This window comes from Tursiops truncatus, chromosome 7, assembly GCF_011762595.2.
Source record: "Tursiops truncatus isolate mTurTru1 chromosome 7, mTurTru1.mat.Y, whole genome shotgun sequence".
Classification (NCBI taxonomy): Eukaryota; Metazoa; Chordata; class Mammalia; order Artiodactyla; family Delphinidae; genus Tursiops; species Tursiops truncatus.
Window position 1 is genome coordinate 78091895 of NC_047040.1, and position 25503 is coordinate 78117397.

The 25503-nt window shown below is 43.4% G+C and overlaps 1 protein-coding gene across 2 annotated transcripts in view; it reads left to right on the forward strand.

The window, feature by feature from the left end:
• The first annotated feature begins 1516 nt into the window (after positions 1 to 1516).
• CACNB4 (calcium voltage-gated channel auxiliary subunit beta 4) overlaps positions 1517 to 25503 on the forward strand; it is a 266634-nt gene continuing 242647 nt past the window's right edge. For both annotated transcript variants that reach the window (XM_073807709.1, XM_073807708.1), the window contains exons 1-2: positions 1517 to 1618; positions 1845 to 1928. In XM_073807709.1, coding sequence (XP_073663810.1) covers positions 1610 to 1618; positions 1845 to 1928 — 93 coding nt within the window. In that variant the 5' untranslated portion in view covers positions 1517 to 1609. The remainder of the gene's footprint in view (positions 1619 to 1844; positions 1929 to 25503) is intronic.

Sequence of the window (25503 nt, forward strand, 5' to 3'; positions counted from 1 at the left end):
CTGTTACAAAAAATTGAAGGTCTGGATTAAGTGAAGGGGGTGGGAATGTAAAGAAAGTGTCTGGTGGATGGTAAAACATAATCAGGACCTCAATAAGGCCAACCAATTGTTAAAACAAACATGGCAGTTTCCCTAAAAAAAATACTAGAACCCAAAGTGACATGGGCTCATTTAGCAGTTTGAGATACTATGCAAATTTTATTGATGGATTTCTCTTGCAGTTACTGTAATTAAACGGGGTCTCTTTATTTTTGAATTCGCATGTTTTTCTTCCCTCTTCTTATTACTTCAAATCCCTCTTCTCCACAATTCGCTTTTAATTTGATCTCAAATTAATCTCTAGTATGTTTTTGCAGGAGGAAACCAAGGGTTGCAACAACGGCAAAGATTGTGTATGATTTCAAAGATGAGTTTCCTCCCTTGAAAACAGATGTCCGCGTAGAAGTGGGAGGCACGTGGCCAACTCTTGCTTTTTAGCAGGTCTAACATGACCTTCAAAACTCCTTGGGGTATGCTGGTCTCCTGCGGGGCTGCATCCCCGTCAGACTCAGGTTGTCATAGTCTCCCGCGGCTGCCTGGATGTGTATGGCTTGGGGTTCTGAAGCTAGAGTTCACAAAACAATACAAAAACACCGACAAAAACCAAACCACAAAACCCCATGCCTTACCACCGTGGGCAGATGAGTGAAGTCGCGGAAGAAAGGTTCGACTCTTGCTTGCCCTTTTAAAATTCCAGTGCAGCAAACACACACACGCGCGCGCGCGCACACACACACTCACACACACACACACCCGGGTCGGCTCTTCCCACTCACTGCCACACTGCACCAGCGTCCCTCCCAAAGTCCTGATTCATGAACCGTGCCACCTTTGTCTCATTCTAAACTGTGCAGACTATTTTAATCCTCCCACCCCCATCCCCGATTCCCCCCCTCCCTTTCTCCTCTGGAAAGCTCTGATGTAAGGCGCTCGCTAGGTGGGAGAGCGCTTCTCCCGATCGGCTCCGGTAGGCGAGATTCCGAGAAGCCCCTTCCGCAGGACCTGCGCCTGCGGGGTCCGCTGCCCGCGACCCCGCTGTGGGCGCGGGGGAAGCGTCTCGGTCGCTTTAAGGTGTTGCGCTCTCGGAAGGAGGGGCAGGGAGCACGGGAGCCGGCGCGGTCCCGGGAGCGGGTGGGGAAGTCCTGCCGCCCTCCCCTACCTCCCGCTTCCGAACGTCCGGGGGCCTCAGCGCCCTCCGCCCACAGCGCCCGGGCCCGCCATGCGGCTGTGAACCATGTCCTCCTCCTACGCCAAGAACGGGACCGCGGACGGGCCGCACTCGCCCACCTCACAGGTACCGCCCCCTCCTCCCCCCTCCTCCCCCCTCTTCGGCTGCCCTAGAGCGCCCCGCCTTCGCGCCCGGCGCGCGTGGCCCCCAGTCCTGGGAGTCTGAGGCCCCGCTCCCTCGCCCCTCCCCCCGCGTCCCTTCCTCCTCCGCCCCTCCTCTTTCTCCTCCTTCTCTTCCTCCTCCTTCTCACCTCGTTCGGGTCTCTGCGCTCCCGCTCCGGAGCCCGCAGCCTTCCCCAGCCCATGCCGGGGACTCGGCCCCGCACCCTGAGAGTCTTTGTTAATGGATGTGGTGGGTGCTCGCGGGCTGCTCTTCTCGGGCGCCTTTTCAGCCGTCGAGGCTTGAGTGGGTGGGTGGGGCGGAGGCTGTATCTGGGGACCGCGGAGGAGACTTGGGTGCGGGCTCTGGGGGACCCCGGGGATCTGGTGTCCGGAGGCGGACTCTAGCCAGGGGTGGTCGCCCGGTTCCACACTGCCGTCCTTACCGGGTTCTTTCTGGCTCCGTGTGTCGAGTCCAGGTGGCCCGAGGCACCACGACCCGGAGGAGCAGGTTGAAAAGATCCGATGGCAGCACCACTTCGACCAGCTTCATCCTCAGACAGGTAGGAGGCGGGCGCAGGGGAGCAGGTTGGGCAGAAAGCCGAGCGCGCGGCCCCCACGTGCCGGAGCGGCTGGTAATGCCTCAGCGCGTCGCTTTTCGGCCGCGGGCGGGAGCTCCGGCTGGTCCTTCACCCTCTGCCCCGGGTTCCCAAGTCTTCGGGTCCTGGGAAGTTAGTTTGTGGGTGTGGACACAAGCCGGCGGGGACCTAGTTTAGGTCAGGGACGTTGAATTTAAGACTGGAAGTTATTTCTTTTTGCACCTTGGATGCGTGAGGAAGCGTTTTAGTCGTGTGACTGGACTTTGAGCGATCAGAGCCCCTGGGGCCGGACAACTGCTGTGATTCGGCTGAGAGAGGGCTCTTCTATTTTGCCCTATTTTGAATACTCTCCTTTGTCATCTCCGAGCTCTGGTCAAATGAAAGACATTTGGAACAGAAAGTTTGGTCTCGCTTTGGGACCTATTTGGTTCGCTCAGTTAGGGAAAGACAGCGGATCTGGTTTAAATCGAAATAAGCGAAGGCCGGCCCTCAGTTTCGGGGGTCTCGGTGGTGCTACACTTAGTGTTTGTTTTCTTAGGGGTTTTCTTCTGCGTGGTTCTAGTGCGTGTTGACAGTGCTAAAAATCGCCGGTTCAGCTGAATGCTGAGGTGCCTTTTACCTTGACACAGGAAATTGCTCCTTAATTTGCTGCAAAGAAACTACCCCTACATAGCTGCTGGGTGCTAGAGAGATCATGCAAAAGGGAATCACCTTGATCTCTCTTTGGAACAGAAACTGTCGAGGTGTGTGAGTTCGGGGTACCCTGGGAGGACTTTGGTCATCGCACCACGACGTTTTTATCCCAAGGCTCCGCTGTGGGCTGCTGGAGTGACACTGGGAAGTTTTTTTCCCTGTGGGTCACTCAGATCATTGTATTTTAACCTATGATGGCAGCTGCACTGTGTTTCTGTAGTGATTGTTATCAATTTAAACAGATTATCCATGACGAATTGGGTATTAGACTCAGAATTGGACTCAGACCTCTCCTAAAAAGTCCATAGAGCATATTTACATAATATTGATTACATAGGCATTCATTTTCTGCAGAAACAGAAGTTATTCCTACGACTCTTTAATCCAGTGAGTACTAAGCATGTACATTTAAAAAATAAATATATTTTGGATTCTGAATTCATTTGAAAGTGTATTCTATCCTTTTTGCAGTGTTTAGATTATTTATGTATTTAATAAAGCAAAGACATTCTTCATCTTTTACAAAAATTGAGTTAGGTGACTGAGATCTTGTTTATGTTATTTTGTAGGTGCCTATTTTTGGTAGTGTTTTATTATTGCAACTTCTTAGAAATGTTAATTATACAGCAGTGTATTCCATGAGCTGTTTGACTAAAACTTTTGAGTTCAGCTACACCATCACTTCACTAATGTTTTATTCTTCCAAGCACAGAGCCATCAATATCCTTTGTAATATTCTTATTCTTTCCTCAATTTAAATGAAAAAGTGAGATAATGCATGTATAAGTTCTTGTTAAGTGTGCTGGTATGTGTTGGCTTAAAAATGTAAAAAGTATTCATGCTAAATAATTTCGAGAGTAATTTAAACCATTGCAGATTTTTGGAACAAATATATTTCATAAGTCTTTCTGAAAATAGGCTAGGATTTGTTGGTGTAATAAGATGGCCTAATTTAAATTCAGAAGCTAGCTGTAATTGTATTATATACACAATCTTAACTAACTTTTCTGCACAAAAATAATACATAATTTTTGTGAGCACTTACAGTTCAGTACGCATCCTATATATGATCTTGTTTAAATGGCATAATATAGACTTCTATAATGGCTACAATAAAATAACTGAGGGATTTTTATTTATTTGACAAGAGATGAAAAATGATTCCAAATGTAACTTTAACAGTGTATTTTGAAATTAAATTAAACAGTTTTCACCCAAATGCCAAAAAAGTATTTTTTTAAAAAGCACAACAGCTGTTTATGTTACTAGAGACTCATTATTTGTAGAGTGACCAGTGGCTTATTGTTTTCAAATTCTTGATGTATTTCACAATCTCTGTGATGCCTTTGCACATGATGAAGATAGTGAGGATACCAATAAAAACAGTGCTGCTCATTTCTCTGCTATATCATTTACAGAGATGGGAGGGGGAAGATTTCACTTACTAAAAAAAAAAAAAAGATTGTGTTGAATCAGATGGGTAAATCTGGGCTGGTGGTAAAGAACAGAGGACAGCTGGCAAACTCATCAAATAGAACAGTGTTTATTCTTTGAGCTGGTAAAAAAATTTCAGTGTTCATATGTGTATATGCACAGATGAATATGTGTGCACACACATACACAGGTACACATGTGAGTTGGCCTGAAAATGAACAGACTGAGACAGAGAGCCTGCCTCTCCCCTGAGGACTGCTCACAAAGTCCCTCTGGCATCTTTGACCTTGTTTCCTGGTCTCCTAGATTGCTGCCCTCCACAATTTAGGAGGGATGGAGGTTTTGGAATGAATCCAGGGAGCAGCTAAATTATTTCTTTGAGGAAAAGTGAGAAGATTAAGTATTTTGCCACTGAAAGGAGAGAGAGCTAGGGGTGACCCAGTAATGATCTTCAAAATGTACACAAAGATGGGACTTCCCTGGCGGTCCAGTAGTTAAGACTCTGAGCCTCCCCTTCAGGGGCTCGGGTTGATCCTTGGTTGGGGAACTATGATCCCATATGCTGTGCGGTGCAGCCAAAAAAAAAAAAATAGTACATAAAGACGTTCTTTGGAAATGTGATGGGCTGTTGTCAGTCTTCACTGAGGCCGAAACTCAAGAGTTGGCTACAATTAGAAAGGAATGATGCTTTTACAGCAGGACTTTCTGAAAAGCGTTGATATCATCGGAATGGCTTTCCAAGAAAGGCTGTAGAATTTTGTCTCGGGAGATTACTTTTGACAGGCTGTTTATGAATAGATTGTTTATTCATGTTTTAAATTTTTAGGAAACACATTAAATATTTGCTATGTGCCTAGCACTGCACTAGGTACTGTGGAATAGGAATGAAAAGAAGAATGAGACACAGCTTCTGTACCCAAAGGATTTTATGATCTAGTTATGGAGACATAGATGTATACAAATAATACGGTGAAATGGAGCAAGGAATTAGGGTGTCTGCAGAATGCCCATGTGTGCTGAGTATATGAAATACCCATGGGTGGCACTGCATACAGGTTGTGTGGTAGAATGCTACAGGTTACTCTCACTGGGGTTACTCCCACCTTTCTCCCCACTGGCTTTCGAAGGAAAATCTGATCAGAGTGAGATCAGTTTGTTGACCTCTCCTTGTTAAGTCTGCCTTTATGAGAACTGCAGAGTCTCACAAGGCCTGGCTCCTACCAGCTTCCAGCCTCATCTTAAGCCATGATCTCTAAGCTCTGGACACAGATCTTGAACACACCACCCTCCCTCCTGCCATAGGCCCTTTGCACATGCTGAGTTGTCTGTGTGGAGGGCTCTTGTTCTCCCCTCTGCCTAGCTGATTTTTTAATCTTCCTTGAGACCTAAGTTTAGTCTTCACTTCTTCTTCTACCCTCCCTGTTAAGGTTAGTTCCTTAGCCACTTACCTCACCCCAGAGTGCATTGTGCCAGTTCTCAATAGTACCATCACGATTTATTTAACATTTCATTATTTAACATGTAATTAGATTTTTTTGTTAATGTCTGTCTCCCTGTCCAGATAACAAGTTCCACTAGGGCAGGGACATGTCTGTATTTGGTCTCCTTTTTGCCCTCAGCACTTAGCATAGTAGATGTTCAGTAAATACTTATTTGATTGAATGAAGGAGTGGATGAATGGAGGACTAGCTTGATGTATTTTAGACATGAGGTTCTGCTCCAATATTAAACTCTGTTTAATCTGGAGAAATTGCCTCCTAACAAACCTCCCTCAAATTTAGTGACTTAAAGCAACAACATTTTAAAAAATGTCTGTGTACTGAGCAGACACAGTTCTTCTTTGTGTGATGTTACCTGGGTACTGGGAAGGCTGAAATGTCTAAGACAGCCTCACACGTGTGGTTGGTGGTTGGTACTGGCTGCTGGCTGAGAACTCAAGTAGAGATTTTGGCAGAGGGCTCACTTTCCCTCTACCTGGGCCTCTCAGCATGGTTGCTTGAGCTTCTTCCCAACATGGTCGCTAGGTACCAAGCAGGACCATCCCAAGAAGCAAAGGCTGAAGCTGTAGACTTTATAAGACCTGGTATCAAAAGCTATATGACATCACTTCTGTTGCAATCTCTAAGTCAAAACAAATCAAAGGGATAGCCCAGTTTCAAAGGGAGGGGAAATAGACTCTATCTTTTGATGGAAATAGACTCTATCTTTTGATGGGGTGTGTCAAGGTCACCTTACAAAGGAGCACATAGAATGGAAGATATTGTTGCAGCCATCTTTGGAACCATCTACCTTAAAGCAAGGTTCCTGCTGTTTTTTTCAGATTATGCTAATCAGATAATCATTACAATAATTCAATGAACCCACACTGTAGGTAGAGATCTAAAACACATTCAGGTACTAAGTTGATACTATAATAAAACAAGTTGGCAAAAATATTCTTTGGGTTCTAATTTGAGCACTGGTTATAGACACATTTCTCTGATGAAATGCAGATTCATCAACAGAAGGTATAGGCTTTGTGCACAGCTCTAAGAATAATCATACACTTGGAGTCATGCATATATGCAAAATTTATCCATAAGCTTAGAATCACAGAATTATAGAACTGGAAGAGATTGTGGAGGGAAAGTACTTTGATTCCCCATTTTTAGATGAATGAAACACAGACCCAAGGACATAAAGCCCTTACCAAGGTCACACCAGTAGATAGTGGCAGAACAGAGACAGGAGACCCCCACTCAGATTCTACAGTTTTTCCACCACAACACACTTCATCCCTGAATAATCACGACAGGCACACAAACACACAAGGACTTACTCCTCTTAGAGCCTAGAAATATTCCTAGTTTATATGGTTACTGTGAAGAGCAAAGCAACCACTGAAGTATCTGCAGACTGTAGTTTTTTCCCAGTTTTATCATGGGATGGAATTTTTGTTTGCATGGTTCACGGTTCATGGAGGTTTGTTTGTTTGTTTACTTACTAACGTACTAGTCATTGTATTAGCCAGTCTAACCAGAAGATGAAATTACTTGAGTTTTTACAGCTGAGGGACTTGAATTATAGAGACATGATTAAACAGGTGAGGGGAGGGCTTAAAAGCTAAACCTAGAGGTTAGCAACAGCGGGAAGCTGCTATCACCTCTAGGTACAAGGACAAGGGGAGGAGACTGTAACTAGAACCCAGGGGCCAAAATCACCTGGTAGATGCTGGAACCAGTGGGGTACTGTTTGTAGGAGCAAGAGACACAGAGGAGATGCAGCCTCTGTCAGAGAAGCCACTTGAGGTGGAGAAAATGGGGAGAAATACTCTGGCTTCTCCTTTCTTGTGCTCCCAACCCCTGCCTTGTCTCCCACTGGCTGACCTGGACACCAGCTGACATGGGAGTCTGGGAAACAACCTGCAGGCCATGGGCCCCCTGAGACAGAAAGCAGAGCAGAAAAAGGAGAGGATGAATCTGAGGAAAACAGGCCAGGACTGGCACAACTATTATTATATTTTAGCTGCCTGGAAGATAATAATGAATCGTTTTCATCAGCAAAATTGGAAGCTTTTACTTGCTCTGTAAGTCGACTGTCCTTGCTAAATGATATAATCCAGTGACAGTGAACCTTAAGGAAAAGTTTATACCTATTTCCTTTGTGAATTCTATCCGGAATGCATCTTCCCAAATTGAGATCTGATAGAACAAAACAGAACTCTGCCTCTGTGGCAAACTGCGCTGCGTTCTGGCTCTTGGGCTTGAATAAATGGAACTGAATTTATGAAGCTTCTTTCGGATTGAGAAATCTAATTACTAGGCAGCTAACCCGTTAAGCAGTCGTTTTTGCTTTTCTCCGAGTTTCTGTTCGTGGCGTGCAGAGTTCCCGAAATCTCATTTTTTATAGAATAAAGAACTATGTATCCTTCAGTTTAGGTTGATCAGATTTTATTGAAGCTTACATAAATTCTGATTCAAATTTTAATCCTTCTAGAAAATTATAGGACGCCGCGTGAAAATGAAGCTGAAAATGACCTTGGCTTTGCTGTGGCCCTCTCCCTGTAATTATTCCACGTGCTGCCCCAGACAATGTTGTTACCAAGGATCAGGGACTGTTTCTTCATCAAGGGAAAAAGCAAGGGCAGAGCGGAAGAGAATGTAGTTTTGTCTACAAACTACAGTTAGTAGCTAGTTGTAGAAACGAGTCTCTTCACTCCTGATGAGCCTACTAACTCAGTGGGGTTAGCTGGGCTTAGCAGATCGAGTTCTAGCCCATCTTTTCTGGCCGAGGTTGTGGCGTTGTCCAAGCTCATCATTGTCCCCTGAGTCTGGCCCTTTCTTGGTCTCATTTCTGCAGCTCAGATTCAGAAGAAAGCATAAGCCCTAACCAGGGTGAGTGGGCTTGCACCTCACTCAGGTTCACTGAAGACCCCAGGAAATGTCCACAGACTTGTGGGGAGTGGAGCGTGCAGGCCGCATTCCATGTTTGGCCTCTGCAATGCTTTGGAGAGGAGTGCTTCCTAGAACAGCGCCACCCTCTCTGCTTGCTTGCCCTTTTCAGCCAGAGTGTGTGTGTGTGAGAGAAGGACCATCTGAGCCCCTGCCTGGTATAGGCAGAGCCCCTGGATGGTGTTCACTTTCTTTGAGTCCAGGCTGTTGCACCAGTATTTCCCCTGTGGGCTGTGCAGAGCACTTCCTTACCGTCCCCAATGACACATTCTCTTGATAATACCTCTCCAGATTAGAATCCACCAAATTGATAAGTCTCAAGAAGAGCTAGGCTGTTATCTTGTAAAGAACCCCCATAAAACCCCATTCCGATTTAAGCAGCCAGTATGGTCCTGCCTTCACACAGTTACATGTCCTCATTCTAACTGAGCCAGGAGAACGTAGAGGTAGCACACGCACTCTTTGTTCTAGAAGAGTGTAAGTTATGAACTTGACTACAGAGTGACACATCAGACGTTTTACATGGATTCAACCATGTGAATGGGGTCAGGGAGAGGGGTAGGGTGAGAACTGGAAGCCTGAACTAATGAAGAGGCTAAATTATAGATTCAATTTTAAGGGAATAGTTTTATTGCTTTCAAGTAACAATAATGACAAGCTGTGTGCTTCCTTAGCTGGCATTCAGAAAGCGAGAAGGCTGATGAATTACCAACACCTGGCTTGAATATAGATGGTGCTTTGAAATTCCTTGAAGATGGTTTTCATTTTAACTAGAATAACATGCCGCTCTGCAAACTTCCTACTTTCTTTACTATATCCTTTCTTATTACACCCATAAACAGAGCAGAGGTAATTACTGGAATCCGAAGGGATGACATTCAGCATTGTGCTTTATTTACTGAAAGTATAAGTTAGATGGGGCCATAAAACTTGAGGGACATCTGCTGAATCTTTCTCATCATTTTCACTGTAATCATTGGATGACAAAGTGTGCCTATTTTATTTCTCATTTTATGTTCTTTTCTGTTGGTGGAGGTATCTTGCTCCAGGGCTGCAATTTAAATTGCTGGAGCAGAAGTCTTTGTTTTGAGAGGAAATATTTTGTAAACAAACTTGAAAAGAATCTGCATCTTTTTCAGGTTGTGAGAATCACTAGAAATGGTAAACTTTTGTAGTGCTCACTGTGTCTGAATGTTACGATATTATTTTTTAACTCCTTAGGAAAAATTTTTTTTTCAATTTCTTTTTTAATACAGGAAAGACCAACAGTAAGTGAAATGCATAATAACTCACGTAGATGAATTTATCATCCTGGCCCACTTCCTTCTCCAGTGGCCTAGTGCTAGGGTAACAGCTCAAAGGCTGATTATGTTTCCAAATCAAACAAGTGGATAAAATCCTCACTGTTGAGGTTGGAGTGCTTTATGGTCACACCTTTCTTATTTGGCCTCTTTGTGTGTGTGAGTGGAACAGAAATGAGGAAGTCGTTCTTTCAGGAATTCAGAGGCTGTATTCTGTTATCACCATAATCTAATTTTCGAACATTTTCGTCACCCCCCAAAAAAACCTTGTAACCATTAGCTGTCATTCCCCAACCTCCTTCCCACCTCCAGCCCTATGCAACCACTGATCTACTCTCTGTGTCTATAGATTTGCCTGTTCTGGACATTTCATTCCAAATTACATTCATGTAACTGGAACCATACAATAATATGTGATCTTTTGTGACTGGTTTTGGATTATTTCATTAGCATATTCTCTACACCAGTCTGAAGGTTTCCAGTCGTAGCCCCTGGTCTAAATGCAAATGTTGGCCTGCCTGTGGAAAGAGACTTGCCCTTCCTTAAGCCTAGATCCAGACAGCACTTCAAGTCATGGTGTTGAATTGGGTGGATCATATTTGTATTTATTTTGGAATTGCAGTGTCAGGTCATAAAGCTGAATTTGGGGGGAGGGGTAAAACTATTTGACCTGCATGGAAATCAAATCCCTGACCTTGGCCTCCTTGTCATCAAGACTGAACAAAACTGAGTGACTCTCATCTATAGAAGGGATTTATGTAATAGGATGAGATCGACAGGATTAAAGAAAAATGTCAGGATTAAAGAAAAGTGATCAATGCCATCATTTTCAATAATTTTTAGTGATAGAAATGTCTTGGGTACTTACAATTCAAAATACTTCTTTTATCTAGATGTTTGTAATAACTCAGCTTTGGTAATTATATTTCTTCCTTGAGAGATACAGTTAAGGAGAAAGCAGAGTGCTTGAGTCCCAAGCTAAGTACAATATTTATGAAAATTATTGGGTGTATAAAACTGTACTTTCTATGTGGCAGGTGCTGCTCAATTATATTTGAGCACTTCCCTGGGGGACAAAAGTCAATTATCAACATAGTCCTGTGGGCGAGAAATAGGTCAGCTGCAAACATTCTCTGCTAATTTCAGAAAGCTTGAGGGGTGATTTCTTTTGGGGGATTTTTTTTTTTTTTATTCCTTTGGTTGTTGTAGGAAGACCTTCTGATTAGGGAAGGCTCTGTTTTTCATTTGGGTGTCTTATTCAGTTACTTTACTGTGAATATTTCTTTTGATCATGTAAAATGAAAATTAAACAAAATAGTATCTTTTAAAAAACTGTCAAATCTACATTGTAAGAATAATGTGTACCATGGGTATTATTATTACTGTTTCTTATACATTAGTAGAGATGCTCAGGCTTTAAATTCACCTGGTAAAATGCAAATTTCATATTTGCAAGTATTTTGTTTAATAGTTCTGTTACATAGGAAGCGTAAAAAGTGTTAATTGTTAAAAAAAGGAAGGATACTGGTGTTTTTTTAAAAAAATTATGTTTATATTTTTATTGTGGAAAAATACATGTAACAAACTACCATTGTAACCATTTTTAAATGCATAATTCAGTGACATTAAGTCCATTCGCTGGTGTCATTTTTATTTTATTTTACTTTATTTTTTTATAAATTTATTTTATTTATTTATTTATTGGCTGTGTTGGGTCTTCATTGCTGCACGCAGGTTTTCTCTAGTTGCGGCGAGCAGGGGCTGCTCCTCATTGCGGTGCATGGGCTTCTCATCGCGGAGGCTTCTCTTTGTTGCGGAGCATGGGCTCTAGGCGTGCGGGCTTCAGTAGTTGTGGTGCACAGGCTTAGTTGCTCCGTGGCATGTGGGATCTTCCCGGACGAGGGCTTGAACCCATGTCCCCTGCATTGGCAGGCGGATTCTTAACCACTGCGCCACCAGGGAAGCCCTGCTGTCATTTTAAAAATGAGTGTGGCAGGTTATTTAAGAAGTGCAGACCAGGCAAAACTTAAATATATCCTACTTCAAAATACACTAAAAATGTCCACCATTGTCCAGGCCCCCAAACACAGCTGTGACCTTGTTTGAAGCCACAACAACAATAGCAGGAAACCGGCCCTGGAGCATGTCACGGTGCCATGGGGACTGCAGCTGAGCAGAACCAGGAGGCACTGTGGATGCCCAGCCGACCCCCAGGCTGGGTGTGGAGAGGTGGATGGGAATAGGTTGGGGCCCTGCCCCAGAACACCTGTCTTCTTCTTCCTCCACTGTCTGAAATCCGAACAGTTTCTAGATGATTTGGGTTAAGGAGCAGCCTATTTTAAAACTGTGAACGTTCCTGGGAGTCTTAAGGGGCTCTCGTCATTCATCTGTGATCGTGGTTTGACTTACTGCCTGCAGGTAAGCTCATTTCACTCTTGTCCCCAAGCCCACCTCAACAAGGCAGACGGTTCCCAACAGAGACCCCAGTCTCCCTGGGTCTTGTTTGTCCTTTCACACCTGTGTTCTCCCCTTACTTTCCCCCCCCTCCGAACCCGCCCCTGCTACAAGCACACCTGCCCAGACGCAGACTCAACTCCTGCTCTCTTCCCTCACCCCCTCAGTCATGCCATTCCTTCTCCTTGAAGAAGGTCTCACCATTTTCACTTGATGCTGATCTTTCCATCTGTTAAACCCTTCTAGAACCTTCTCCTCCATGAAGTTCTGTGATACGGCTGCAGGTCTCCTTCTCTGGCACTCCCTGACATTCTGTTTTGACTGTTCCCTATTAAATTCTCCTTTGTGTAACCTGAAGGACCCCGTGCCCCACCAGCCTGTGGGTCTGTGTGGCCATTGTCACTAACTAATCACATGGCGCAAGAGAAAGGAGAAGCAGCTTGAAAAGGAAGTCTTGATGTAGAGACATTGATAATGTTGCATTTTGCTTGTTCACTTCTCCTAGCTGTAGACAGAGGACTGCAACGCCTTGCCTCCTAATAGCCTGCCCATTATCTCTGAGTCGAGGAGGTGATCACAACTCTGTCCCTTATTGAGCTCGGCTGCCACAAGCCTTTGAAGGAGGTTATTCCCGCTGCAGTTGCTCTGCTTCATCTGTGAGGACACTGCTTCCTTCTTACTAAGATGCTGCTTCTCAGGCAAAATCTCTAAGGTGACTAACAGCACTATACTCTTCAGCCTCTCTGGACAGGTTGTGTTCCAGACTTCCTCAACTCTGGGTCACACTCTGAACCCTGGGCCCTCGAGGGGCACTTGCTGTGCCCTGCATCTCACATGTCCCCTTGTAAAGCCAGCTTCTGTGCTTTCAGCCTGCATCTCACTGTAGGGTTACACTGGGAAACAGACGTCATTCTGCCTCTGCCCCAGGACTGTACACAAAACTTGCTTCGAACAGCGACCCTCCCACCCATGCATACGTGTTGACCTGTATGTACAGTTTGAGGTAGCCAAGGCCAAACTTTGAATCCCCCATTAGTCTCATTGATAAGATACTAATAGTAATTTATGTATTTTTTTTTATTTTTGTTTTATGAATTTGAATGGGGGTGCGAATAGAAAAAATAAGAGGAAAGAGGAAGGTAATATTGGGGCCTGAAGCACTTTGGGAGTTAGTGCAGGCCTGGGTTGGATATCAGAATGGAGACCTTGGGACAGAAGGAGGGCACTGGGTGCCTGGAGAGAAAAACAGTGGCTGGTGGGAGATGGTTTCAGAAAGGGAAGTGAATGAGGAACACACTTTGTTTATTTCAAACTTTGTTCTGGAACTGTATCTGTTGGGAATCTTTCAGTTGCAAATAAACAAACTCAATGCAATTGGTTAAGGCAAAGTAGAGAATTACTGGCGTATGCTAGTGAAGAGTTCAGGAGTACGTCTGGCTAGCTTCAGGTATGGCTTGTTCCAGTTCATGACTTCATCAGGGCTTCTGTTCCCTTTCTCTGCAGTTCTTCCAGTACTGCATGATCTTCTGTGCTCAGTTCTATGTGCTCGCTCAGGCCTCGGTTTGGCATTTTTCATGGTGGCAGCAGTGGCCACAGTGGCTCAGGGTCTCCCATTCATCCACTCCCCTGTTCAGGGGAAGAGCTAGCTCTCTTATGGTAGCTCCAGCAAAAAGGAAAAGAAGGTTTTGTTTGTTTGTTTTCAGAGGTACCACCCTCCCTCTGAAACAACACAATACACACACACACATACACACACATATACTTCTTGAATCTTATTGGCCTGAAATGGCTCATGAACCAGTACTGTGGCCAGGGGACTGCCTGAAGCCAGTGGTTGGCCACTCCTGGAGACGAGAATGGGGTCAGCCCCGCTAAGACTGAGAATGGGGAGGACCAGTTCCCTAAGGGAATTTGGGAGCTTAGTGGTAGACGGAGGGGAAAGTGGATGTTGCAGAAGCAATTAATCAGACGTTTATTCAAGGAAGGACCCTCAGGTGGACCCAGCCAAGATGGTGGGATTCATTCCTTCTCTTCCTTCTTGTATTATGTTTCATCCACTTCATGGGTTAAATAAGAATTTTTTAAAAATTGTGTTAAATACATGTAACATAAAATTGACCATAGTAACCATTTTTCAGTGTACAGTTCGGTGATGTTAAGTACATTCTCACTGTTGTATTATCATCACCACCACCCATCCTAATTATAATTTTGTAGGGAGTCTAACGTTCTGTTGTAACATTGTTTCTTAATGAGAAAATATGTACCAAATTTCAAATAACTGACTAAACAATGAATTTATGGGACACCACGCAAGTATTAATACAGGAGTGGCTACCTGAAGGGCCTCTGTTTTCCTGTCTGCAAAACGGGGGTTTGAGTGGGGTGGACTAGATGACCTCTGAGGTTCCTTCAGTCTCTAGTATTATAGAGCTTCACGTCCGTGTCTGCAGGTGTGTGTGGTCAGTTCATGCATCTTGGTAGAAAACACTATATTCTGTAGTTTTTGCGGAAGTCCAGTGACACTTAGCTGCTGAGATGAACTCATAAAACATAGGGTCATTCAATATCAAATATTATTGAAAGTATTAGATGAAGGCATTCTTTATAGAATGTAGCAAAGAGATGATGTGGAAAGGTTTACAAGAGGAAAGATAATTTTGGATAGAGCTGGAATTTATAACTCTTTCAGGCACGTGCATACAGCCTGAAAGGATCTGCAAAGAATAGAGTGGGTTGTCAAGAATGAGATATTTGTGAAATGTGCTGAGATGGTTCTCAGATGTGCATCCTGGAAGCTATTAAGAGGAAGTCAGCTGAGAAGTAGTGTAGCTCCTGCTATTATGATGATTACAGCCACCAGGAAGAGCAGTAGCTAATGGGGCTTAAATCTATAATAAAGAATAACAAAAGTTGCCAGATGGAAACTTTGCTGGAGGTGAGTGGAACCACAAGATTGATTCTTATCATTTAAAAACACTGCATTAGGAGCTTTCAGTACTGACTTCCCTGCGTACCCCTAGTTTCATAGGGGAAGGATATTTAGCATTTGTAGTTCAGCATGGCTCCCCATATTCCAAAAAATGAGGCAGGAATTTCTGTTTTTAAGTGACATTAACTATTTAATAAGTAGACTTTGGTGGATATGTTTATAGAACTTCGTGTGTTCAAGTTGCCTGGGTAAGCTGGTGCACTTGATTGTTTTCCTTCTCATCCCTCTTCCAGTCAGTGGCACATGCTCCTTATTTATTATTTAAAAGATATGTTTACATCATGGCTTGGTCTGGAAATGACTTAAGTTAGCTTGTATGATGTCACAAGTGAAGAAAATGAACTAAGGAGAAAATAAGGCTAAGATGGTGTGCCAGTAAAATCCGAGTCACTTGTTAGTTGGGGGCCTCCAGTTTGACTCTGAACTTTCTAGGACGTACCCAGAGAGGAAAGCAAGGTCATTTACAGGATTTAGGATGTCCAAGGGTAAAAGTACACTTGTGGTTTAGGAGAAGCACAAATACTTCCCACTCTGAGACTAGAGAGAAGTTTCTCATGGAGTTGAGAGTGTGTAAGATAGTAAATTAAACCCTGATGTGACACCTTATCATTATTCTGGAGTTGTTTTTTTACTAATATCATTTACTATACAGATAATGTCCCTCATCGTGCTGGAGTATAGTTCAATAAAAGCAATTATGTGGGAGCCGTTGCTATATCATCCACAGATGTCTGTAATTCTCAACCTTGGCTGCATATTAGAATCACCAGGGAAGTATATAAAAATCCCCATGCCAGGCTGAACTCCAGCTTCATTAAATCAGGATTTCTGGATATAGGACTCAGGCATCAGTATTTTTCAAATCACTTCAACTGACGGATGGGCTTATCTGGACTCAGTAATCCAGGTAAGGTTTTTTTTTTTAATAACATCTTTATTGGAGTATAATTGCTTTACAATGTCGTGTTAGTTTCTGCTGTATAACAAAGTTAATCAGCTATATGTATACATATATCCCCGTATCCCCTCCCTTTTGCGCCTCCCTCCCACCCCTCTAGGTGGTCACAAAGCACCGAGCTGATCTCCCCGAGCGATGCAGCTGCTTCACACTAGCTGCAGTAGTGGGATTGCTGGGTCATATGGTAGTTCTATTTGTAGTTTTCTAAGGAACCTCCATACTATTCTCCATAGTGGTTGTATCAATTGACATTCCCACCAACAGTGTAAGAGTGTTCCCTTTTCTCCACACACTCTCCAGCATTTGTTGTTTGTAGATTTTTTTGATGATGGCCATTCTGACTGGTGTGAGGTGATACCTTACTGTAGTTTTGATTTGCATTTCTCTAATGATTAATGATGTTGAGCATCCTTTCATGTGTTTGTTGACCATCTGTATATCTTCTTTGGAGAAATGTCTATTTACATCTTCTGCCCATTTTTGGATTGGGTTGTTTGTTTTTTTGATATTGAGATGCATGAGCTGCTTGTATATTTTGGAGATTAATCCTTTGTCAGTTGCTTTATTTGCAAGTATTTTCTCCCATTCTGAGGTTGCCTTTTCATCTTGTTTATGGTTTCCTTTGCTATGCAAAAGCTTTTAAGTTTCATTAGGCCCCATTTGTTTATTTTTGTTTTTATTTCCATTTCTCTAGAAGGTGGGTCAAAAAGGATCTTTCTGTGATTTATGTCACAGAGTGTTCTGCCTATGTTTTCCTCTAAGAGTTTGATAGTGTCTGGCCTTACATTTAGGTCTTTAATCCATTTTGAGTTTATTTTTGTGTATGGTGTTAGGAAGTGTTCTAATTTCATTCTTTTCCATGTAGCTGTCCAGTTTTCCCAGCACCACTTATTGAAAAGGCTGTCTTTTCTCCATTGTATATTCTTGCCACCTTTATCAAAGATAATGTGACCATATGTGCGTGGGTTTATCTCTGGGCTTTCTGTCCTGTTCCATTGATCTGTATTTCTGTTTTTGTGCCAGTACCATACCATCTTGATTACTGAAGCTTTGTAGTATAGTCTGAAGTCCAGGAACCTGATTCCTCCAGCTCCATTTTTCTTTCTCAAGATTGTTGTGACTATTCGGGGTCTTTTGTGTTTCCATATAAATTGTGAAATTTTTTGTTCTAGTTCTGTGAAAAATGCCATTGGTAGTTTGATAGAGATTGCACTGAATCTTTGGGTAGTACAGTCATTTTCACAATGTTGATTCTTCCAGTCCAAGAACATGGTATATCTCTCCATCTGTTTGTATCATCTTTAATTTCTTTCATCAGTGTCTTATAGTTTTCTGCATACAGGTCTTTTGTCTCCTTTGGTAGGTTTATTCCTAGGTATTTTATTCATTTTGTTGCAATGGTAAATGGGAGTGTTTCCTTAATTTCTCTTTCAGATTTTTCATCATTAGTGTATAGGAATGCCAGAGATTTCTGTGCATTAATTTTGTATCCTGCTACTTTACCAAATTCATTGATTAGCTCTAGTAGTTTTCTGGTGGCATCTTTAGGATTCTCTATGTATAGTATCATGTCATCTGCAAACAGTGACAGCTTTACTTCTTCTTTTCCAGTTTGGATTCCTTTTATTTCTTCTCTGATTGCTGTGGCTAAAACTTCCAGAACTATGTTGAATAATAGTGGTGAGAGTGGGCAACCTTGTCTTGTTCCTGATTTTAGAGGAAATGGTTTCAGTTTTTCAGTTTTCACCATTGAGAATGATTTTGGCTGTGGGTTTGTCATATATGGCCTTTATTATGTTGAGATAAGTTCCCTCTATGCCTACTTTCTGGAGAGTTTTAATCATAAATCGGTGTTGAATTTTGTCAAAAGCTTTTTCTGCATCATTGAGATTATCATATAGTTTTTAGCCTTCAGTTTGTTGATATGGTGTATCACATTGATTGATTTGCGTATATTGAAGAATCCTTGCATTCCTGGGATAAACCCCAGTTGATCATGGTGTATGATCCTTTTAATGTGCTGCTGAATTCTGCTTGCTAGTATTTTGTTGAGGATTTTTGCATCTATGTTCATTAGTGATATTGGCCTCTAGTTTTCTCTTTTTGGGACACCTTTTTCTGGTTTTGGTATTAGGGTGATGGTGGCCTCGTAGATTGAGTTTGGGAATGTTCCTCCTTCTGCTATATTTTGGGAGAGTTTGAGAGGGATAGGTGTTAGCTCTTCTCTAAATGTTTGATAGAATTCACCTGTGAAGCCATCTGGTCCTGGGCTCTTGTTTGTTGGAAGATTTTTAGTCACAGTTTCAATTTCAGTGCTGTGATTGGTCTGTTTATATTTTCTATTCTTCCTGGGTCAGTCTCAGAGGGTTGTGCTCTTCTAAGAATTTGTCCATTTCTTCCAGGTTGTCCATTTTTTTGGCATATACTTGCTTGTAGCAATCCCTCATGATCCTTTGTATTTCTGCTGGGTCAGTTGTTACTTCTCCTTTTTCATTTCTAATTCTCTTGATTTGAGTCTTATCCCTTTTTTTTTTATGAGTCTGGCTAGTGGTTTATCAATTTTGTTTAACTTCTCAAAGAACCAGCTTTTAGTTTTATTGATCTTTGCTACTGTTTCCTTCATTTCTTTTCATTTATTTCTGCTTTGATATTTATGATTTCTTTCCTTCTGCTAACCTTGGGGTTTTTTTCTTCTTCTTTTTCTAATTGCTTTAGGTGTAAGGTTAGGTTTTTTATTTGAGATGTTTCTTGTTTCTTGAGGTAAGATTGTATTGCTATAACTTCCCTCTTAGAAACTGCTTTTGCTGCATCCCATAGGTGTTGGGTTGTCATGTTTTCATTGTCATTTGTTTCTAGGTATTTTTTTATTTCCTCTTTGATTTCTTCAGTGATCTCTTGATTATTTAGTAGCATATTGTTTAGCCTCCATGTGTTTGTATTTCTTATAGTTTTTTTTCCTGTAATTGATGTCTAGTCTTGTAGCGTTGTGGTCGGAAAGGATACTTGATACAATTTCAATTTTCTTAAATTTACCAAGCCTTGATTTGTGACCCAAGCTGTGATCTATCCTGGAGAATGTTCCATGAGCACTTGAGAAGAAAATGCATTCTGTTGTTTTTGAATGGAATGTCCTATAAATATCAGTTAAGTCCATCTTGTTTAATGAGTCATTTAAAGCTTGTGTTTCCTTATTTATTTTCATTTTGGATGATCTGTCCATTGGTGAAAATGGGGTGTTAAAGTCCCTGCTATTTTTGTGTTACTCTCCATTTCCCCTTTTATGGCTGTTAGCATTTGCCTTATGTATTGAGGTGTTCCTATGTTGGGTGCATAAATATTTACTGTTGTTATATCGTCTTCTTGGATTGATCCCTTGATCATTATGTAGTGTCCTTCTTTGTCTGTTGTGATAGTTTTTATTTTAAAGTCTATTTTATCTGATATGAGAAGTGCTACTCCAGCTTTCTTTTGATTTCCATCTGCAGGAATATCTTTTTCCATCCCCTCACTTTCAGTCTGTATGTGTTCCTAGGTCTGAAGTGGGTCTTTTGTAGACAGCATATAGATGGGTCTTATTTTTTTTTATCCATTCAGCCAGTCTGTGTCTTTTGGTTGGAGCATTTAATCCATTTACATTTAAGGTAATTATCGATATATATGTTCCTATTACCATTTTCTTAATTGTTTTCAGTTTGTTTTTGTAGGTCTTTTTCTTTTCTTGTGTTTCCTGCCTAGAGAACTTCCTTTAGGATTTGTTGTAAAGCTGGTTTGGTGGTGCTGAATTCTCTTAACTTTTGCTTATCTGTAAAGGTTTTAATTTCTCCGTCAAATCTGGATGAAATCCTTGCTGGGTAGAGTAATCTTGGTTGTAGTTTTTTCCCTTTCATCACTTTAAATATGTCCTGCCACTCCCTTCTCGCTTGCAGAGTTTCTGCTGAAATATCAGCGTTAACCTTATGGGGATTCCCTTGTATGTTATTTGTTGCATTTCCCTTGCTGCTTTTAATATTTTTTTTGTATTTAATTTTTGATAGTTTGATTAATGTGTGTCTTGGCATGTTTCTCCTTTGATTTATCCTGTATGGGACTCTGCGCTTCCTGGACTTGATTGACTATTTCCTTTCCCATGTTAGGGAAGTTTTCAACTATAATCTCTTCAAATAGTTTATCAGTCCCTTTCTTTTTCTCTTCTTCTGGGACCCCTATAATTTGAATGTTGGTGCATTTAATGTTGTCCCAGAGGTCTCTGAGACTGTCCTCAATTCTCTTCATCCTTTCTTCTTCATTCTGCTCTGTGGTAGTTATTTCCACTATTTTATCTTCCTGGTCACTTATCCGTTCTTCTGCCTCAGTTATTCTGCTATTGATTCCTTCTAGAGAATTTTTAATTTCATTTATTGTGTTGTTCATCTTTGTTTATTTGCTCTTTAGTTCTTCTAGGTCCTTGTTAAACATTTCTTGTATTCTCCATTCTGTTTCCAAGATTTTGGATCATCTTTACTATCATTACTCTGAATTCTTTTCGGGTAGACTGCCTATTTACTCTTCATTTGTTTGGTCTGGTGGGTTTTTGCCTTGCTCCTTTATCTGCTGTGTGTTTCTCTGTCTTCCCATTTTGCTTAACTTACTGTGTTTGGGGTTTCCTTTTCGAAGGCTGCAGGTTCACAGTTCCTGTTGTTTTTGGTGTCTGCCCCCAGTGGGTAAGGTTGGTTCAGTGGGTTGTGTAGGCTTCCTGGTGGAGGGGTCTGGTGCCTGTGTTCTGATAGGTGGGGCTGGATCTTGTCTTTCTGGTGGGCAGGGCTGCATCCAGTGGTGTGTTTTGGGGTGTCTGTGAGCTTAGTATGATTTTAGGCAGCCTCTCTGCTAATGGGTGGGGTTGTGTTCCTGTCTTGCTAATTGTTTGGCATGGGACATCCAGCACTGGAGCTTGCTGGCCGTTGGGTGGAGCTGGGTCTTAGCATTGAGACGGAGATCTCTGGGAGAGCTCTCACCGATTGATATTACGTGGGGCTGGGAGTTCTCTGGTGGTCTAATGTCCTGAACTTGGCTCTCCCACCTCAGACACTCAGACCTGACACTCGGCCAGGGCACCAAGACCCTGTCAGCCACACGGTGATCATGAAATTGGAGGTAGCAAAAATGGATATATGCAAGTCACTCCTCTTTTGGCTGATGGTACTCTCTCCAAAGGCTGTGACTTGTAATTGGAAAGCCAAAACTTCCAGCTACAGTCATGATCACAGATGCCTAGTTCTTCAAAATGAAATGAAATGCATGAGTCAGAACCAGGCTGCTAGTATTGGAGGGTCTCCTGCAGAGGCGGGGGGCAGCTGTGGCTCACTGCAGGGACGAGGACACTGGCAGCAGAAGTTCTGGGAAGTACTCCTTGGCGTGAGCCCTCCCCAGGTAAGGTTTTAAAGTAGCTATTTTTCAACCAGAATGTATTAGTCAGGATAGGTTAGGTGATGCTGCAGTAATAAAACTTTCCTCAAACAACAACTACAACAGCAAAGGCTTATTCCGCACTCACCCTCCATCTATCTCCTGGGTTAGCTGAGAGTTTGTTCACTGTTGTTCTCACTCCAGTGGAGCAGCCACTATCTGGAACGTTTCTGTTTCCTGCAGAAGAGGGAATGAGACACATGGTGGATCATATTCTGGCTGTTGAAGCTCTGCATGGGTGTAGCTAAACTGCTGCAACACTGTAGTCAAAAGGTATCATATGTATTTGTTTGTCACTTAAGAGTCCAGAGGTTGGTGGGCAGTTCAGAGTGGGTAGAGGGCTCTATTCTAAGAGATCAGTGGTCCGAGGACCCAGGCTGGTGGGTCGGCTCTGCTGTTCTCAGCATGTAGATTTCATCTTTGGGTCTAACGTGGCTGCTACCATTGTCATCATTTCCTAGGCAGCTCAAAATGAAGAGATTAAGTAGCTTCATTTTCAAGGGAATGACGTAGCAGTTAAACATATTTCTTCTGCTCACAGCCCATTGGCCTGAACTTTGTTGTGAGGCCACGTCTAGCTTCAAAGGAGGCTGAGAAATGTGATCTTTAGCTGAGTAGCCATGTGAAGGCTAAAAATTGCGACAGCTCTATTTCTGGAAGGATAGAGAGAATGGATATTGGGGCCAGTTAGGCAGACTCTGCCTTATCACAGTAGTGGTTTTCCAAGTTTGGTTTTACCATAAAAACCCTTTTTCCAAATGAAATTGCAGATGTCATTCTTGGCAATCAACATATTTGGAGATGCTTTGATTGATGCGGTGGCCTATATCTGGACCACTCTCCCATTATACACCTCATGCTCTCTGCAGCAGTTCTAGTGACATCTAAGAGAATCCATAAAAATCACTGATGTAGATGAACTGATGCATATGCTGTAGACCATCCTCCCAAAATAGTCTTCCAGTCACTTCTATCTCAAAAGTCCTCTCAAGTCCATCCACTTCTCTCTGCATCTCTCCTGCCACCACCCTAGTTCCTAGTTTGAGCCAGCATCATCTCGTCTGGTCTACTGAATCTCCCTGCTTCCTTTCACCACCAGATCCATTCTCCACACAACTTCTGGAGTTTTTTTTTTTTTTTTTTTTAGCAGTACGCGGGCCTCTCCTGTTGCGGAGCACAGGCTCCGGACGCGCAGGCCCAGCAGCCATGGCTCAGGGGCCCAGCCGCTCCGCGGCGTGTGGGATCCTCCCGGACCGGGGCACGAACCCGCGTCCCCTGCATTGGCAGGCGGACTCTTAACCACTGCGCCACCAGGGAAGCCCCTGGAGTTATCTTTTTAAAAAGGAAATCAGAGCATGTCATTCCCCGGTTTTAAGCCCTCCAGTGGATTCCAGTTGTGTTAAAATGTAATCTGAATTCCTTATTGTGGTCTGCAAGGCTCTGTAATAACCTGACTCCTGACAAACTCTCCTTATTTCATCTTCAACTCTCCTGCTTGCTACTCTGCCCTGCCACCCCTTCTCCATCCCTGGCCTGCTTTTGTGTACTTTGAATAAGCCAGGATTAATCCTGTCTCTGGGCCTTTGCACTTCTGCTCTCTTGTCCTGGAGTGTTCCTTCCTCAGCTCTTTACATGGCTGGCTCCTTCTCATTCTTCTCATCTCAGCCCAAACATCACCTTCTTACAGAGACCTCCTCTGGATGCCTGTCTGAGGCAGCCTCCCTCACCCCTCCTTCCATGCTTTCTTGCTGTCACTTTCCGTCACGATCAGAAATCACCTTTTTTTTTTTTTTTGGTACGTGGGCCTCTCACTGTTGTGGCCTCTCCTGTTGCGGAGCACAGGCTCCGGACGCGCAGGCTCAACGGCCTTCCCCACCAGGGAAGCCCAGAAATCACCTTTTTAATGTCGTTTTCTTTTTCCTTATTCCTATCAATCCTCACTGGAATGTAAGCTTCAGAAAGGCAGGGAACTGGCATATCCTTGTCATTGCACATTCCCATGAACAGAAGAGGCATCTGGCGCATAATAAGTGTTTAATAAACATTGATTGGTAAGTGAATAGAATGACAGTGATTTTGAGGTTCAGTAGCTGGGTAAGAATCTGGGTAGGACTGAGTCTTTGTTGTCAGTTAAGGGAGAAATGGTGCCAAAGATAGACTTGATGTCTATCTTACAGACCTCAAGAACTGAGGTCTCTAAGAAGAACATGTTCCTGAAAAAGAAAGCTTAGAGGTGGTCCAGGGGCCAAAGGTCTTCTCAGAAAGTAGCTTGGAATTTACTCAAAAACACACAATTGGATGTTTGTGGACCCGTAGTTTCAAGCCCAAAGACAGAGCTGCAGTGTTTTTGGCTTGGAAAAAAAAGTAGTTGTGGTCACATGCCACCTTGGCCCCTACCTTGGTACACCTTGCTTTGAGAAATTTCCTTCCCAATCTACTTTCCAAAAAGGCCTCATGACAAAATGTATACCCCAAGCACTGAATTGCGTGGCTTGGTATCAGGGATGTTAGCTGCAATTTGGTGACATGCAGGTTAGCAATCGCTTTACTTGATTGTTTCATTTGGACACTCGGTCCTGGATTTGCTTTGGGACAGTATCTGCCCGAATAGAGGGTGTCTAAAGAAGCCCCTTGGTCAGTCCCAACTGACTAACACTGGGCCTCAGCTCTTAATCTCCTTGTGGCTGATGCCTTGGTCCGGTGCCCGCTATTGGATGCCTGAGTTCCTGCAGACCAGATCCTTTCGTCCCAGACTTCCTTGGGAGGCGACAGGATGTGTTGGACTCTGGATTTTGAGCCAGAGTTAGGAAGGGCTGAGACAGGTGTCTGTGTGTAAGGCTCGGTGGAAGCTAGCGGTTTGACCAGACCTGAGGCGAGGCCCTCAGTCAGACCAGAGGTCAAACGTGGGAACATCAGCAGAGCCAGCGGGAGCTAAGGCAGCACAGTGTGTGTCCTTCACATCTGCTGGCGCTCCACCTGGAATGCTCTCCCCTCCACTGCTTTATCTGGTGAACTCCTACTCCTTTTCTTCTTGATTGTATAAATGCCACATCCTCTGTAAAGTCTTCTCCAACCACCCCCCGCCCCGTCCCGGACAGAATTAGTTTCTTCTTCCCTTAGTACAGTCGAAACACTTCTCACATTGTTTTTGTTTGTTTGTTTGCGGTACGCGGGCGTCTCACTGTTGTGGCCTCTCCCGTTGCGGAGCACAGGCTCCGGACGCGCAGGCTCAGCGGCCGTGGCTCACGGGCCCAGCCGCTCCGCGGCATGTGGGATCTTCCCGGACCGGGGCACAAACCCGTGTCCCCTGCATCGGCAGGCGGACTCTCAACCACTGCGCCACCAGGGAAGCCCTCTCACATTGTTTTGAAATATGTTTACGGGCCTCTCCCACTGCCAGTGAGCCCCTCGAGGATGTGGCTGTGTCTTAATTTTCTTTAGAGAGGCGACACAGCAGAGCTGTTCATAGAATCAGCTGCGGAAGCAGGTGGGCTGGAGTGTGAGGTCAGGCTCCATCACTTTTTACTTGTGTGACCCTGGGCAAGTACTACTGTCCCCGAGGTTCATTTTCCTCACTCGTAAAATAGGGGTAGCCATGCCTGCCTCCTAGAGTTTGTGAGAATTTTAAGAAGTGAGCTAATATATGTCTATCCTGGATGAAAATTATTAAACCACACCTACTGTAGCTGTTCTGCTTTGTCAGCTGGGTAGTGGCCATCGTTTGTATCAGTACTGCCATCTTCCATTTTCAGGGACTGGTGGGGAAGGTTGACATTTCAAAGCCTCTGCCAGCTCCTCTGTGCTTGTGAAGGGGACATCCTAAAGGGATGATGGT